This window comes from Cryptomeria japonica, chromosome 3 (assembly GCF_030272615.1).
Source record: "Cryptomeria japonica chromosome 3, Sugi_1.0, whole genome shotgun sequence".
Classification (NCBI taxonomy): Eukaryota; Viridiplantae; Streptophyta; class Pinopsida; order Cupressales; family Cupressaceae; genus Cryptomeria; species Cryptomeria japonica.
In genome coordinates this window covers 282,903,251-282,921,772 of record NC_081407.1, presented here as the reverse complement: position 1 = coordinate 282,921,772, position 18,522 = coordinate 282,903,251, and the positions used below count along the sequence as shown (strand labels likewise).

Here is an 18,522-nt window from a genome sequence, read left to right as displayed (position 1 = left end):
GCCATAGAAAATAGCCACTTGAGACATCTGGGGATGCATGAAGCATACACATAGTAGCAAGGAGGGAGTTTTTTAGGAGTTGGCTAGCATCAAAAGAACTACTCCTTGCAAAAGAGAAGGCATCTCTATTATACAAGGGGGCATCATTTTTTTCACAATAGCCAACCTCCTCTTGGTGTGAGTTGAAACCAAAGGAAAAGGCCTCGAACTCACATGGTGATGAAAAGTATGCCATATCTCTGTCTTGGCCTGCACAAGGGGGCTCTTCAAACACATCAAATTGGAAACTTTGAAGCTCGGGTATATTGTCAAGTTGAGCAACCAAAAGACTATCGCCATGACCAACATGTTGTTGCTCAATGTCATCAAACTTGGCATGTTGGTCCCAAGTGAAACATTCAAGCTCAGGCACATCATTCCTAATGCTAAAAGAAACATCTTCACCTTGAATGAAGACTTCATTATCAACATCATCACTTTCGGGGACAGGGGAGAACCAGCATACATCATAATCACATGTGCTGATATCCAACTCATCAGCACAAATCTCAGGTTTATGAGACACCTCACAAGAAGATCTAAAATCTTCAGATTGTCTCTTTGTTTTTGTTTCCTCCTCCTAGCAACATAATGCAACAACCTCAGGTTCATGGCACAATCCATCCGCCATGCAATCTGTAGCAAAACCATTAACCCATTTGCCCTCCTCAACACTAGCTTGTTGCTCCAGAGCTACCACCGGGGGAGGTGTAGACATATCCTTCTCCTCGTGATCAATAAACAAAGGAAGATTGTCAAATAAGAGGACAGTGTCTTCCTCTTTACCTTCACACTCCTCTTCAATGACCTGTTGTTGCAACTGATTATTCTCAATATCCTCCTGCAGCATCACCGATTCTTCCTCCTTTAGAGCATATGAAGACTCACCAATGGTTGCTTGAACCCCTTCCTCATGATGAAGATGGGAACCATCCGTCCTCCATACAACAGGTCTGCCCTTAAAAAGGGAGATAGCATCAGGAAAGGGCCTAGGTGGTGGGGCGTTTTGCAAAAAGCACCGAGGAGAAGGCTCTTGTATAACAACAGTTGGAGCTCCCTTGAAACTTGGAATTTTAAAACTAGGGGGTTAGTTGAAGGCTTGGGAGGTCTCCCCTACCTGAAGCTTGGGATTTCAAACTTAGGAACCCTAGGGGCAGAAACCACCTCCTGTATGAGCCACATCTCTATGGCTGCTAGTTGCTTAATTTCTTTCTTCCTAGCAAAGACAAGTTGCCTTGCAAAGAACTCCTCATGTTGTCTTTGGGCTCCCATTTGTTGTTGTTGAAGCTGAGCCTGATAAGCAAGCTAACCCTGCTGCAAATCCCACTCTTGTTGCCTCTTGAACTCCTCCAGCTGCTTGGTGAAATCAAGCAACATACTTTTGAGTTCTACAATTTGCATTTTTTCATCATCTGGGGGTTGGTTGGGCTGCCAAGAATGTTGAGCAAGGTTGGGTGGCAAGCATTAGGAAAGTACCCACCTGCTACTGAAGTGAAGTTATTTAAGTTGAAACTAGGAGCAGTCCTAGTTCGGTCCTGTTGGTAAGGAGGGGAAAAATGGCTGCCATTCTCATAGAATGGGGGTGAATAGAAGTTAAACCCATGATATGAACCCATTTTAAAGCATTTGAAAGAGATGGAGCTTGTTTAACAAAATGCTTAAAAGAGCAAACGGACCCTCTCAACCAGAGACTAATAACATACCACAGATTCACCAAATGATTGCAGAGTCGCCAGGTGCTTGAAAGATGTTGCCTCCAAAGGCTTGATGAACTGAAGAACACACCGAATCTTCAATTGGCTTGGGCTTAGGACTGCTTGACTAGTAGATTTCCTCTTAGAGTCGTCAGGTGTGTACAATGTTGCCTCCAAGGCTGAATACACTAAACAACACACCAAATCTTCAGTTTGATGAAGGATGAGTCCCACCGGGCATGCCAAAAACTGTTGTCACAAAAGCTTGCACCCTTGTTGAGCTATCAACTCAGCAACCTTGTGAAACATAGAAACAACCCCGAAGTGTGGGACCTTGCGCAAGGGGGTTGAATCTCCGGAGAAGGTCGGCTTCCTTCTCAATCCAAGTGCAGGTGTTGAACCAACTCAACACTCCAAATCTTACTTCTAAACCTATCCTAACATCTTGTAGAGGAAAAGGGAAGAGAGAAATGCTTAAAATGAAAGGAGGTGATGCACAAAGATAAGAGATGTTTCTCTCCCCATCCGAAATGGCACAAAGAATCAACTGAAATATCCAGGATATGCACAAACTTCAGTTGCATGAATGACCTCAACGAACGTATGGAGGTTAGAACTTGTTGAATGTCAAGAGGGGAGAAGGTTTCCCACAAGTCACACCCAGAAACAGGTTAACACAACATATATGTGAAAGAAAGCCACAAACATACACTTATAATGAAGGTAAAAACACATACACAACATGCATAAGTTGAGGTAAGGCAAGAATGATGATTTCAATTCATTATAAGGTCAATGGCCAAACTTAAAGTTGCAGAAATGCAAGATAAATACAAGTCTTCAAGAGAAGTGAAAGAGCATAGAATAGCTCAAGTCAGCAGGGAGAGAACCCTTTACAAATAGGCATAACAGCGTTATGTAGAAAATTGGTCACATAGGAGAGACCATTGGTCAAGGGAGAGAAGCCTTGACCCTTGTGTGTGCAGGGAAATGTCAGTCAGGGAATGCAGTGCAGGGAAGTGCATGCACCTAACATTGCATACATGCAAGCAACCTGGCCATTCCCTGAAAATGCAATCCCAAGAAGAAAGGACTCCCAGAAAGTGGATTGTCTGACATTCCAAAGTCAAAGCATGCAGGCATGACATAAGTAACCACAAATAAGCATGGCCCTGTACTCCACCTGATGGAAATCCTGCAAAAATCATTAAATGCGTCCCTGTAGCTCCAAGAAAGAAGGTGTACAAGTCGCAAGAGTTGTTGGAGCATTAAGAGCCTTGAGTGTTGATCACGCCATCGAGAAGTGTTGCAAGCCGGAAGGAAGTTGGAAGATTTCGGAAACACAGGTTACCGAAGTTGGGAAGACTGAAGACTTTGGAAACACAGGTTCCCAAAATTGGGAAGACTTAGGCTTTGGGATTTCGGGATTCCGGAGTTCCGGAGTTCCGAGGTTGAGGACTTAGGAACTTGGGAACTTGGGGGTTCCGGAGTTCCGAGGAAGAGGACTTAGGAACTTGGGAACTTGGGGGTTTCGGAGTTCTGAGGAAGAGGACTTAGGAACTTGGGAACCTGAGGGTTCCAGAGTTCCGAGGTTGAGGACTTAGGCACTTGGGAACCTGGGGGTTCCGGAGTTCTGGGGAAGAGGTCTTAGGAACTTAGGAACCTGGGGGTTCTGGAGTTCTGGGGAAGAGGTCTTAGGAACTTAGGAACCTGGGGGTTCCGAAGTTCCGGGGAAGAGGAACTTAGGAACTTAGGAACCTGGGGGTTCCGGAGTTCCATGGAAGAGGACTTAGGAACTTGGGAACCTGGGGTTCCAGAGTTCCGGAGAAGAAGACTTAGGAACTTCCTTCTGACGAGACAACACTTCAACTTCATGATTCCATTGTTTCCTCTTTGATCAAACTGGGGCAGCGCTGGTCCATGGAACATATCTCTGATCGATTCTCACTTATGGACCAAGGGTGTCATAAAATGACAACAGGAACCCAGGCCCCGCTGGAGCTAGATATGTTCTAAGAGATACAAAGGACATCTTGCTTGGGAGATAATGTTATTTAGGCAAGAAAAGGAATAATAAAGCAGAGTGGGAGGCTATTCTTGCTCAATTGGAGATGACTTTTTTGGCTGGATACCATAGTATCGCTATGGAAGGCAACTTGCAGGTTGTAATAAAAGCGCTCTCAAAGGATGATCCTGTCCTAAATGGAAATTGAGCGCTGTCCTTGAGAAAATGGAAATTGAGAGTTATCCTTGAGGAAGTCCAACTATGGATAAAGAAATTTGACTTAATCAAAATAAGGTATTGCTAGAAGGGGCAAAATCAAGTTGCAGATTGCTTGGAAAAGCATGATATAGAAGTGACAAATATTTCCTCTTTCGAAAGTAATATGGTGTCGGAGTGGGAAGATTGACCTAAGCTAGTGGACAAAGATTGTCCCACTTGAGATTCATCAAAGAGGCAATTGGTAATTATGGCAGAATTCATGTTATATTAAGGATGGAATAGAAAAGATGCTTCACACATCCTAAGCTCTTGAGAAAATAGTTTCTAGATGGCAAGTGTGTTAAATGATGGTGAAAGTATGGTGGCAGCTTATCATTCCACATTTGTTTGCTGGTGGCAAGCCTTCTCCTCAGCTTCAATAAGGTGTGGCAGACAGGAGTTTAAACTTGGTGGGTGTTCACAGTGTTAGATGTTATGGTGGGTCAAGCAGCTAGTTCTTCACATGGCCTGCTACACAAGGGCAGTGTGTTGGACCACCACCTACAAAAGTGCCCTAAAATAGCAATGTTGAATGTAGTAAATGCTATCCTTGGCAAGGATGGGATAGCACATAATGGGCAATTGAGGTCCCATGTTACTATAGTTGCAGATTTCTTGAATAAGTTGGAAACCAGCATACAGAAATCCGTGAAATCCTGGTAGAACTTTTGGTTTGCAGGGAGAATGATAGATTGGAAGGTCAGGAGTTTGGAAAACAAGACTTTATTTAGCTCCTGGAGATGTTAATAGCCCTAGATATTTAAGCCATGAGAGAAGAGATTTTAGCACTTAGCAACTCTAATCAAATAGTCACAAGATTTAAGGATGGCCATCAAGCACATGGTAGCCTCCCACAATAAGGGCCTGTTGGAGGTTGTGAGCGGCCTTACACTTCTGAATCTTGGAAATGACAACCTGCAAATGGCAGTACAAAGGGCAAAGATTATTAATGGTGCCCAGTTCGAAGATTTGGATGAAATGGCACAGCAAGTGAGGGTGCGCTCAGTAGTTGTGTCTAGGAAAGGGATTGTGAATCATGAATAGATCACATTCCCTCCCATGTGGTGCAGGTATTGTTAGGTGGGGGGTGTCCGAGAATATATGAACTGGAGGTTGTTGGATCTGTGGATGCTATAATGGGAATTTTTGTGTAGCTCAATGCTGGCATGGCATGCTGTTCAGTTACATTACGCCCAGCTTTGCCTGTGAAGGCCGTTTATGCTGGTTTCCTGTTATGCTTTTCTGCAGTTCCTGCTATCTTTTCTGTAGTTATTGTTTTCTTGCATAATTAATGTCTCTAGTTTGGCCTGTTATGCCCTGTTTAGGCTGTTTATACAGGTTTATCATTAAGTATGTAGTAGTATATATGGTATGCTTTGGGATGAAACCCCTGAATAGAACTCCCAAAATATTATTTGAAAAAAAAAAGCTTGCACAGTATTGTGTATCAAAGTCTCTACCAATGACAGATGCAAGAATATAGAGATTTAGTGTTTATTTTGGAAATTCCCTGCCCAACAGAAAGATCAAGTGAAACTATTGAAACAACTGCTGATCATGAAACTGCACCAAGTTTCCAGTATAAATATAAATTAATTAATAAATATAGGAAATTGGAGCAGTCCTGGTGTGGTAGAAAAGAACTTATGCATACATATCAGAGAAACGAGACTCGCCTGGACCCATCAAAACTCGGTGAGTCCGAGGCGGGCAAGTCAAACTCGCCGTGTCTGGGGGACCTGGACTTGGACTTGGCCGAGTCTTTCCCAGACCCGTCGAGTCTTGGCGAGTCTGGGCCTAAGATTCTGCCATTTTAGTTTTGTTTTTTTGTGTACTCACAAAATTTCTTTTTTTTTTTGGTTTATGACATGCCCCCCTACTATATAAATGAAATATAACATCTAACTCCACATCTTTGTCTTCAAGTCAATCTCACTCTCTTCCTCAGAATATCAATATATACATGAAATATAACATTTAAGTATAAGTCATTCCTTTCTTATACTTTAAGTTATATTTCATGTATATATTGGCAAGATGTTTGGGAGTGGCTTCAGATCTCTTGGAGTTATAATGTAGATTGTAAGTTTTAGGAGATCTTATATATTTTCAGACTTAGTCAAATTTCAATAATCAGCAAGCTCATATCAGCATTCTCTCGCTCTCTCTATCTCACTCTACTTATCTCCCCTAAACTCTAGACCTATCTCTCCCTATCACTCTTCCTCTATCCCCTCTCTCTACCTCTATCTATGTCACTCTCTCCTCTCTCCCCAAAGATCTAGACCGACCTCTCTCTCACCCCCAGACCCTCGCAACAACTGCTACCCTCAATCTCCTTTTGGTGTTGCCCCCAATCCCCCATCAAACTATAAGTACAAGCAAGTAATAGGCCAATGATGAATCATGGTCATACACATCTATATATACATATCCCCTGTTGCAAATATCTGCATATTCATAGTCAAGGCCACAATCAAGGATTAACTTGTTCCATATATCGAACAGCTTGTTTAGCATACAAGGACTGACATAGGCAAAGTTGGCAAGCTACAGCCCTTGTACTACTAAATTCAAGATAAGTCATAGTTGGCAAGAAATGCCATTTTCATAATGCAAAAAGTATCAATCATTACTTGTACAGACAACTGATAGAAGAATCCCATCTATTAGTATCCTAGCTAAAGTCAAAAAAGAACATAACCATTCATCTTTTTACTTAACCACTCCTCTTTGTTAATGAGCTTGTCAACCAAACATGCAGTATTGAAGGCCTCAAAAACAAATTACTAATAAATTCCTGACTTGAATATACACACAAACCATTGAGACACAAGCAAATATCATAGCTACATCATCATCAAGGACCCATCTTAGACGCCAGTGCATGACTTGTCGTAATGTTGGGATGAGTAAAGCAACCTCCTTTGAGCCATGGTCTTATAATTTTAGTTTTATTATTTGTTTTGATGCCATGGATTTCATATTCCATGAGTTTTGTATACATTTGACAATATTTATATATCTAAGCATGCTGTTTCCTTCAGCTACAATGTGTGTTTATACTTATGTGATCGATGTATACATGTGTATGTGATCAAATTAGCTTCTATTTGATGATGTTATTGTGTCTTTAAGGTTTATTTAATAAAGGGTGCATGAAACAAGTTTTAAATCCTTTAAAATCTCTAAATTTCTTGGGTTATTCAATTTGTTGAGTTTTTGCTGATTTATTTCGCCAAGTCTTGAGTCCGAGTCCGAAACATGTTTGCCGAGTCCAAGGCGAGTCTGAGTCTCGTAATTTTAATACATATATAAAGAAAACATATGAACACTCATTGATCGGTTTGAGACTACTTATGAGTCCTATTATCTAGAACTAATAGAATCTTAAAGTAAAGAGAAAGACAAAAGGAAAAAAAAATTATATAAATGTCGACAAATTAAAGTCAGTCTATAAGATTTATGAGTACCACCAAAATACAGTATACTATACTAGGACAAAAGGAATCCTGGAACATGAAAAGCAACTAAAGACCAATACAATGTAAGATGCCTAGCGAAGACAAAACGAAAGCAGATTAAAAAAAAAGTCTCATAAGTAGTAGCAGCCAGAAAGTAATGGATTCATCCAAAAATCCATGAAAGGCATGTTTACAATTTCCAGATTCCCATATCTCTTTACTAGGAGTCTTGCCAGTGAATAGAGCCCTGGTTGAGAAACTAAAAATGCTAAGTTTCCAACAATTTGTATATTTCTTATATTTCTCGGGAATGCATTAAAGTTCTCGTCCTTATGTTGATAAAGGACTATCTAGCCTTGGCAGAATTTATGTAATTAAATTTCTACAACACTATCATCATGTTTTTATTAGTTAGGACAGACTGTCCAAAAACCTCAAAAATCAACACAACAATGTAATCCAAAATAGAGATGCAAATGAAAGAAAAGCCCAAAAAAGGAAAAAACATAAACGGCTTTGGAGAAGAGAGTTGATAATTGTGATTGAGCAAACTAGTAACCTGGAAATTATACGGGTCATGATTCATCTCCCTGCTGATAAAGGATTATCTGCCCTGAGCCAGATTCTATTTTCAAGTTCAGTTTCCACGGCACCACAATCAAGTTTCTGCTCATCTTGGACATATTATCAAAAAAAAAAAAAAAATCAACACACCCTTGTAGTCCAAAATGTATCCAAAAAGATAGAAGGTAAACCCTACAAAAAATCAAGTGCAGTATTGCTCTGTAAAACAGAATTAACAATTGTGAATCAAACAACCTCATATCATCATAAAGGTTTCAATGTGAATGCTACATAAACACAGAATGGTATTGACATTAACCTTGAATGCAATGTCCCCTGGGGACATGGCAAGGCCTGCTCCCATAGACTCAAATGCACCCCGGCCTCTGTAGTAAACTCTTGGATCATAACCCAACAAAGAAAGATGTGCAGTGTCACTCCCACACGACAAGCCTGGCTCCACTGGATCCATAAGCCCACTCACACCTGCACAAGCCATTGCATCCAAATTGGGTGTGCGTGCAGCTTGCAAAGGAGTAAGAAATCCCAGGGATGGTATTGCCACATCCCCTATTCCATCGACAAGAATCAATGCCAATCTTCTCTTCTGTGACACACCCTCTCCTGTTTTCAGACCCATTTTTTCGGTATGGTATTGCTGTTTTATGAATTTGAACAAGCCCCCAAAAAAAGCAATTGGGTCAGGAGATCAAGAATACCCACGTCAAGAGTTATAGCTAAAATCACAAAAAGAAATTGAAAACGTTATAACATTTTATCATATGCGTCCATCTTAAATTTTTTGAAGTGTTTTTTTTTGCACTCTGTTCCTTTTTGCTTCACTGTAATCAATCTTGCAAGTGAAACTGGAATTCCCCTTAAGACGATTCTGATTTATGTGATGGAATCGGACAAATAATATTCTTCTTACTTCCAAATGATTAGTTGTCTTCAAGACGCTTCATGTGGCTCCAACCTTTTCTTACAAGTGTTAAAAAACCCTCACAGAAGACACTTATATTTAATCCTCTTCGCAGGCACGCAGAAAGTCGTCTTATCACAAAACTGATGTTTCGATTTCCATTTTTTTGGTTTTCTTTCTCAATCACCAATGATCTAACTAAAAAGAAATTAAGAAAAAAATTAACGATTAATCACAAATGATCAATTATAAGAAAGTCCAAAGACAAGAACACATGGAAGCTAAGATTACTAAACCTGAATTAGTCATGGAAGAAAGCCAACCTAAAATTATCAATTCTATCAATAATAAAATCAATGATGAAATCAGTACTATTTATTATTATTTTTATTTATCTTTTGCATTTATTTTAAGAAAATGTCTTGATATGATTATAGAGTAATATGTAGTACAAGTTTGTGTTAAGTTTGGTTCTCTTCTTAATTTCTATCTACCTTCATTTATTCTCATTTTTACACATTCTTATATATTTATTATTATACATGTCATATTTGCAATAATTCATACACGTTTCCATTATTTATTAGCCCAAAAATCCATACATATGTCCTTAATTTCTAGATTCTACATTCTTATTTTGTCATTTTCATGGTACACAAGATCGATTCTATATGATGCAAATTTAACCCAAAAAATTTAAGATTCAAATTGACCAATCCTTGTTCTTTCTTAATAGTTGTTGGGAGCTAACTTTGTACATGTTTGTGTAATGATTCATTGTCTTGGTATTTAAAAACACTATTTAGACATTACTTATTATTGTCGAATCATTCAAAATCTCAAATCATACAAAAAGTATTAATAGGAGTGTTTTACTTTGGAGCATTAAAAAGAATCAATAGTTAGATCATGTGTATGTTATTTGTTGTCTAATGATTGTTAGCAAGAGAAATGGGGTTGTACAGTCTAGAGATTTGTACCCCAAGATATCTTATGTAGTCATTTTATACCCTAGAGGACATGTTATGAGAATTAAGCATTTGTCATAAGTGACTTAAGATATTAGATAACCCATACTTTATCATCAACAAAAGAAACATTCATTCATCGCAACACATAAGTATAGAACCTATATCCCATTCTATTATAGTATAACTTAATATCAAAATGATGGTCTTAGTCTCTTCTTTCATACACATATATTCTTATCTTTGTATATCGGTATCTTTTAGATATGATTTACAATCAATATATATATATATATGATATCCCATGAACGGACATCACTCCTAAGATAATTAATGATCATTTATGGCAGCCTAAAATCGACTCTACTTTTTCTCCTTGACTTGCTAACATCATCCCCCCTTTTAAAATGATGTTGTATCATTAATATGTGATACTCAATTGGGGAGGAGGCCTTAATAAGCCACCTTGAGCTAGTTGAGTGATTTCTCCCAATGTTTTATTGCTTGTTGAAGTGTGCAGAGTTGTCCTTGAATTTGGACTAGTGTATTTTTTGCTTCTATCAAACTAATAGGGATCTAAATTTGTTTGGTTGTATCATTTGCTTCCTCATGATTCTTGATAGGTGGGCCATAAGATTGCAATGGAACCAATATTAGCAAGAGAAATGGGGTTGTACAATCTAGAGATTTGTACCCCAAGATATCTTATGTAGCCAATTTATACCCCAAAGGACATAGTAGGAGAATTAAGCATTTGTAGTAAGTGACTTAAGATAATAGATAACCCATATTTTATCATCAACAAGAAACATTCATTCATCACAAGACATAAGTATAGAACCTATATCCCATTCTATTTTAGTATAACTTCATATCAAAATGTAGGTCTTAGTCCCTTCTTTCATACATATATATTTTTATCTTTGTATATTGATATCTTTCGGATATGATTTATAATCAATATATATGATATACCATTAATGGACATGACTCCTAAGACAATTAATGATCATTTACAGTAGCCTAAAATTGACTCTACTTCTGCTCCTTGAACTGCTAACATCGTCCCCCCTTTTAAAATGATGTCTTGTCCTCAATATATGATGCTCAATTGAGGAGGAGGCCTTAATAAGTCACCTTGAGCTAGTTGAGTGATTTCTCCCAATGTGTTTTTGCTTGTTGTAGTGTGGATAATTGTCCTTGAATATGGACTAGTGTATTTTTTGCTTATGTCAAACTAACAAGGATCTAACTATGTTTGGTTGTCTCCTTGCTTCCCCACGATTCTTGATACATGCGCCATAAGACTAAAATAGAACCAATATTAGCAAGAGAAATAGGGTTGTATAGTCTAGAGATATGTACCCCAAGATATCTTATGTAGTCAATTTATACCCCAAAGGACACAGTAGGGTAATTAAGCATTTGTAGTGACTTAAGATAATAGATAACCCATACTTTATCATCAACAAAATAAACATTCATTCATCACAGCACATGAGTATAGAACCTTTATCTCCTATTATAATATAACTTCAGGTCAAAATGAAGGTCTTAGTCTTTGCTTTCATACATATATCTTCTTATCTCTCTATATCGGTATCTTTTGGATATGATTTATAATTAATATATATCATATCCCATGAATGAACATGATTCCTAAAACAACTAATGATCATTTTTGTTAGCCTATAGTCGTCTATGTTTCTTCTCCTTGACCAACAATAGTGATCTTTGTCATGATCACAAAGTCAATATAATTTAGGTGGGGAGGGGAGGTGAGGACGAGGGTGGGGGGTCAACCTAGGAGAACTTGACCCAAGTATGATCTAGGGATTTCCTTAAGGTGCTTTAAATATTGCTAGTTTTTAGTAGTCAACCAGCAATAAGGAATCCATTAAATCAAGAGATAAAAGTGCATACATTATGCAAAATAAAAAATAGATGTCATAGATCATATTCACATAACAAAAAATTGATTCACAATTGTTGGATAAACCCAAGATTAGTTATAGTTTTGCATAGAATATCAATAGTATGCATATCCAAATTACTTTTTTTTATATACACAAGTGCAATTTTTGATGTAACAATTTTATCTCCAACATTGTTCCACTAGCTAAAGTACTCCTAACTTGTGCACTTAATTTCCTAAACTAGCATTGATTTATGTGCTTTATCATACCAAATTGGAATTCACTTTAATCTAGGATATTTTATGTTGAATTAATTATATTTATTTAATTAACATCTATTAATCCTAAGAAAAAGATTTTGTTTTACATCTTTGGTGAACTCATTTGGTCTTACACCCCTGGAATAATTTAATCTTAAGATTTTTATCTTCATTGTTTTTAGGTTTCACTAATATTTATATTTGGATTATTATTTTTTAGATTCTCTTAGGGTATGTGCTCCTAAGTATTGCAATTTCATTTCATTATCTCTCTTAATAGGGTTTGTGTTTTACTTTGCAAACTCCATTTTTTACTACCTTGCCCACCCTTTTACACCTTATTAGGGTTTCATTTTAGATATAATAATTATTGACCAGTAGGTAAAAATAAAATGTAACTCCCAAGGATCAACTCACCCACCAAACTTGGGTGCTCCACTTTGGATTTATTCTCCTTTAGAAACATGCTCGATGATGCATCATAAGTTGGTCATAAAAAATCATGACTTTTTTAGTCCACTTTGTAACTCTCTACATACTCTTACATGTGTCATAGAATCACTTATTCATCTCACAATATCATAAATTTTCTTGTGTATATTACATGATATTAAATATTCTTATATGATGGCATAATATAAAATACATGTGGCATAATGTACCGCATCAAAAGCAATGGTTTTTTTTATGTAGCAACATGAATAATACAAAATGGTAATAAATTAAATGTTAAGATTTGTATGGTATAAGATACCTAATTCCAACAATATCTCACTTGTATGCATTGCAAGACCAATAAGGAAAAACAACAAAATTAAACTACATGTTAAGAGAAGAAATGCACATATAGCCTTGTTACACCATCTAAACTTCTCTATACTCATAGGTTTTGTCAATGCATTTGCAATGTTCATGCCACCAAAGTACCCACCTTCTTAAGCATAACCCACACGCTCTCAATCATGTCACAAATAAAATGGTATTGTACATCAATTTGGTTTATCCATGCATGAAAAATAGGGTTCTATATCACATAACTAACATCATAACTACCAAAATTAATCATCACTACTCCTTGACTCAACTAAACAAAAAAAACAAGATTTGAAGCTAGACTACATTCTCACATGTATGAGTAGCTATCATATATAAGCTACCTATAAAATGGAAAGAGTTACCAAAATTTATTAGTTATTCCTCAGAATTATTATACTACCAAATAGGATAAATGTATAGCCTCTAGTCAACCTCCTATTAGTCACATCTTTGACCTAATCTAAGTCTACAAATCCATGTATATTCTTGAGTGTTACAATTCTCTTGTAACACACAAATTCTACAAGCATCACCAAAACTACTATATATATTTCTATGTGTACCATTAATACTACTAAGAAAGTGTTGTAGGCAATCCAAAGTGTTATAAGTATCATTAAAATTGTTATAGCCATTGTTATTGTTATTCCAAGATCTACTATAAGAGTTTTCCAAGTGACATGTTGGGTCCAAAGATAATTGCTTATACTTCTAGAGGAGTCAATCCACTTTAGGTCTATGGATATAACATTCTTAAAGGTAGATAGACCAACTCATCAATAAAAATGTGGGTGATGAAAATCAATTAATGAGAGTGGATAATATATCCTTCACTTTGGACTTAGATAGACCTAGAAGGGTCTTCCTAGAGGTAATATTTAGCAAGACTTAATTACAATCGAAGGTATGCATATATTGATATGTTGGAAGTATGTGTTGCTATGGTTGTAATTGATTTCCAACTTGTTTGTTCCAGATAGATGTTGATTCAAAAGTCTATGGTGCAGAGATATCTTGTTATATTGGTGTTGCAGTTATCCTATTTGTTGTTCTAGAAGTGTTTGAATCTATAAATTGTTATTGATGTTGTTATCTTCATTGGATATGTTTTGGTATTATGGATATGTGATTTTTGTGGTCTGGAAATATCTTTGTGTTATTTGGACGTTATAATATGTTTCATTGTCGGATGTGATATATCTTGTGTTAATCTTACCTTTTGGTTTGGATATGTTTTGTGGGAGGCACTTCGATGTGATATGGGTCTCACCATAGCATGTGGAGATCTGAATAAGAGTAGTTTGCATTGGAGAATATGTTTTGGCCCGTTGATTGTCTATATGGACACTTTATGTTGTGGGTAACATTCTAGTGTTTGTAGATCAATGGATTGGACTTAAGAGGATGTCTTTTGGACCCCTCTTTCTCTTGGAGTGGATAAGCATGCGTGTTTTTCGTTTGAAAGATTTTTTTTTGCTTTTGACCGACTTGGTTCAAGCCTTGATGATCTATCTTGTATATAAAAGAATGTGTGTAATTGAGTCAATGTAATGGCACAGAGTGTGATGTAGAGATAGTCAACAAAATTCAATGAAGAGAAGAGAACAAGAGTTGTGTTCGAATGATATGCAAGTTGTTTGAGACTGTAGCAGAAATATGAGACAGTGCGTTGACAGATGAGGTTTGAGTTGTGTGTGTTGATGTTGGTCGCTTGATGCAAAGTTCAAGGGCAATTTCATGATCAAAAGATCCTTCTTTTCAAATTAGTTTGTTGTATCTTTCCCTATTGTAGTTAGCATCAAGTTTGTAATTCATTTATGCATCTTTCCCCAAGAGCAGTTAGCCTTGGTTAGCAAGTCCAGAGAAGTGAGCTCTGTTGGCATTTGACTAAACCGGTAAAGACTGTTGGTGATATGCAACCGCTAAATGATTGATTGGTGAATGTGATGAAGAGATTGAGATTCATGTTTGATGACTAAGTCTTGTGTTGTCATTGATGGCAACAATGTTTTTGTAGTCATCTAAGTCTTGGAAGCCAACTGGTAAGGTATAACCGGTAAAAAAGAGTTTAACAAAGAACCGGTAATTAGTTCCTCAACCGGTAAACTATGAACAAAGTTGCATTCAAACAACCGGTGCAGGCGATTCATGAAGAGTTGGATGATGTGGTTTTACAACAATAATGGAGACAGGTATTTGGAGTTATGTTCTTGACCGCATTGGCAGATTCAACCGGACAAGCGAAATTTGATCTACAAAGAAGGCATTCCTATGAACACTTAACTAGTAGTGATAAAGTCACTTAAATTGGTAAAACGACATAGGTTTTTTATTTCTTATGTTGGTGGTCGACATAAGTAAAGTGTGTATTGCAAGAATGTCTAGATTCATTGAACCTAGGAAATTGTTCCAAGGTTGTAGCCAACTAAAATTGATGTTTATAAAAATGTGATAAGTTATGAGATAGATATGTGTATGTGTGTGAGATCAAAGGCAAATAAGGCGAAGTTGATTGTGTGGTGATTAGTGATGCTCGGTATTGATGTGTTGTTGAAGTTTTGAGGATCTGAAGTGGATCTTATCATACACAGAGGTGTTACATGAAGATCATTTGACTGTTGTTTCCCTAACAGTTTATAGTAGTAAAATCCCCTAATCAAGTAGGTCCTAGCAGGCCTTAACTTGTAAATCCCCTAACATGGTAGCTCTATATCATAGTGTTGAATCCTCTTGTGAGGTTGATCCTAACGGTTCAAAGCTCCTAACAGGGCTCATCATTTAAATCCCTTAATCAGGTGACTCCTAACCGGGTCTAGTCCTAACAGGGCATATTTGTAAGACCTTAATTGGTCAAGATTTATATTTTGCAGATAGTGAATGTTGTGGGTATTAACTCCCACCGTGGTTTTTCCCTTTTGGGTTTTCACGTATAAATCTCTTGTGTTATGTGGAATTTGTTTTATTGGGCATTAGCTTATGTGATGATATTCCTCTTATGCTTGCGAAGTTTTAAGTTGTTTAAGTTGGTGATTAGATTCATATTGTTTTTGATTGCACTGATTCACCCCCCCTCTTAGTGCCTTATAAGTTTATTGAGCTCTTTCATTGTAATCTGATATACATAGTGGTATATTTTATGATCAAGTGCTCACCGTGGTTTTTCCTTGTTTTGGGTTTTCCACGTACAAAATTTTGGTGTTGATAAGTTGATTATGTGTTGTTGTTGAAGCATTGTGAGTTATTGCATTAATTTTGGTTTAGACTGATTCACTCCCCCTCTCAATCTTGCCTTGGGTTCAACATGATAAACTTGCATTAGTATCTAATGTATGCTTGGCTCCAAAAGTTATCATTGAGACAAAGACTAACATATTACTAAAACCTTTAGTAACTTGATCATGACATCATTACAAGATGTGGGTATGTAGGACATGGCTCTTTGAAGGTGAAATTATTCAAGGGTTGTTAGAAAAAGTCAATCATTAAATGTTGAACCATTAAATGTATACAAACTATTTCTTTACTCCAAATTTATTTATTAACGATTTTATTCATTTCATGGTCCATAAAAGGTCAAACACTTCAAATACTACTGTTTTATAATGGATTACAAATTCATGGTAAACCCAAAGAAACATTGCATAAAAATAACAAAAGAGATCTGATATTTAACTAATAAACATGATTTATTGATCCCTCTCCAAAACTCTATAAATATACTTGTGATATTAGAAACACCATTATAAATGATATCTCTAACTCCAAAAAATCTATAAAAATAAATATTGAAAGTTGGGGGTTAGTAACACCAAGGAATCAATGTTGTGAGATATGTGGGTAAAGGGTACACTAAAACCATGACTATGAAAAATAACACAATGAAAAGGATCAAGAATCAGGGATCTAGGATATTTCATACCTCATTCCACAAGATATGCAAATAAGAAATGATTGACATAATGATTCCAAAAGGTGACTTAGTCTAAAGTTTCTAAGTGTAGAGGTCTAAGGAAAATTATGTTAGTAAGAGAAAGTGTGAAACTTTGACAAGGATAAATTGGAAAGAGCATGGATCATGGAAAAGGTATGTTAAGATGGGAAACTTTAGAATTTGACATTTAGGACAATCCATAGACTTTGTGTAAGGATTAGGTATTTTACACTTTGTATAATGTTTAAATGTTTAATTTATTATTATCTATGGTGCACCTAAGGGACCTAGGGATACATGCATCACAAGTGATTAACATTCTTGAGGCCACTTTATGTGTCGCATGTAACATGGGGCTAGATACTTTATGTGGGTCACACATGGGAAATTTAATTTAATATTTAAGGAAAGATATTTAATAAAGTGAACATTTAGAACCCAATATTAAATGTGGGGTCAATGGTTTTGCAAAACCAATTGGTTATATTTGTGTAAGCTTATGCCAATAAAATCAAGCACACGATTAGTGGTTTAAGGTTGGCTAATTGGGATTTTGACTAGGCTATCATTGTATTGAGTCTTCTTTTAAGGAGTGCATATGTGAAGCATGGAATGGGATGTGTGGTTACATGCTTGGAAACATGGAGGATGCATCAAAGAGGCTTGATGTTTCAGAGATGTTCATGGAGGCTCTATAAGTGTATTGTAATATTTAATTGTTGAATAATACATTGATCATGGATGCTTTTGTAGGCGAGGTTTTTTCCTCTATTAGGATTTTATTAGGGTATATCTTGTGTCTTTTCTATTTTATCTATACATAATGGTTATTTTGTAAGCTTGCATGAATTTTTTTCTCTCATGGGTTATGTAGGAAATGGATTAAATGAACTTGAATAGAAAACCTTCATGCTTAAATTTCTTAGGAATACTTGAAACTTCAAACACATGATAGGTACATGAGGCACATTGGAGACTAACACTTAGAATATTTTCACAAATGGAGACACATGCAAATATTTTCCATATCAATTAAATGTGATTGGGAAAATGGGGCCTAAAAGCACAAAGGTGCTAGGACTCAAGCAAGAATTGACAATATTAGATTGAGTCCCAACATTACCTAAAGTTCTATATACATCATCAACACTATTATAGGCATTATTATGGGTATCCTCAAGAATGCAATAGGAGTTCTCTAAGTGAACCAAAGTGATACACACATCACCAACATTTTTATAAGCATTATCACATGCATCCCCAAGCCTTCTATAGGAAATTTAAATCTTGAATTATGATTAGCATATTCTAGAGTTTATCACTATTTGGGTGATTTTGAAACTTAAATCATTGATCAATATGAAATAGAGGATGCAGAAATTGATAAAGGAACAATGAACTTAAAGACAAATACAATCCCATAAGAGATTTTATAATTGAAACATCTATTTGATGAACATCGTCTAAAAAAAGAAAAAGGTAAATCTCAACCTTAAGAGATGAGAATATCTTCCACATAACATGGGTCATGAAGAAAATATAAATAGCATCTTCCTAGAAATGTCCTCTACGAAGGAAAAGACCAACATCAACCAAGCCTTAAAGTACTTCTATGATGTGATACCATGGAGCTATGAAAACTTGAAAATATATGATACATCCATTATCACTCACACCATTGCTCT

At 36.5% G+C, this 18,522-nt stretch overlaps 1 protein-coding gene across 3 annotated transcripts in view; it reads right to left on the bottom strand.

Annotated features, from left to right (window-relative positions):
* The window catches only part of LOC131029611 (uncharacterized), a 44,350-nt gene extending 35,198 nt beyond the window's left edge, over positions 1-9,152 (bottom strand). The window contains exons 1-2 of one of the 3 annotated variants that reach the window (XM_057960166.2): positions 8,344-8,480; positions 8,020-8,134 (exon numbers count right to left, since the gene is read on the bottom strand). In XM_057960166.2, coding sequence (XP_057816149.1) covers positions 8,020-8,046 — 27 coding nt within the window. In that variant the 5' untranslated portion in view covers positions 8,047-8,134; positions 8,344-8,480. Of the gene's footprint in view, positions 1-8,019; positions 8,135-8,343 lie in introns of all 3 variants that reach the window. The other 2 variants (XM_057960165.2, XM_057960164.2) reach the window with 2 other exon arrangements.
* Between the last annotated feature and the right edge of the window lie 9,370 nt (positions 9,153-18,522).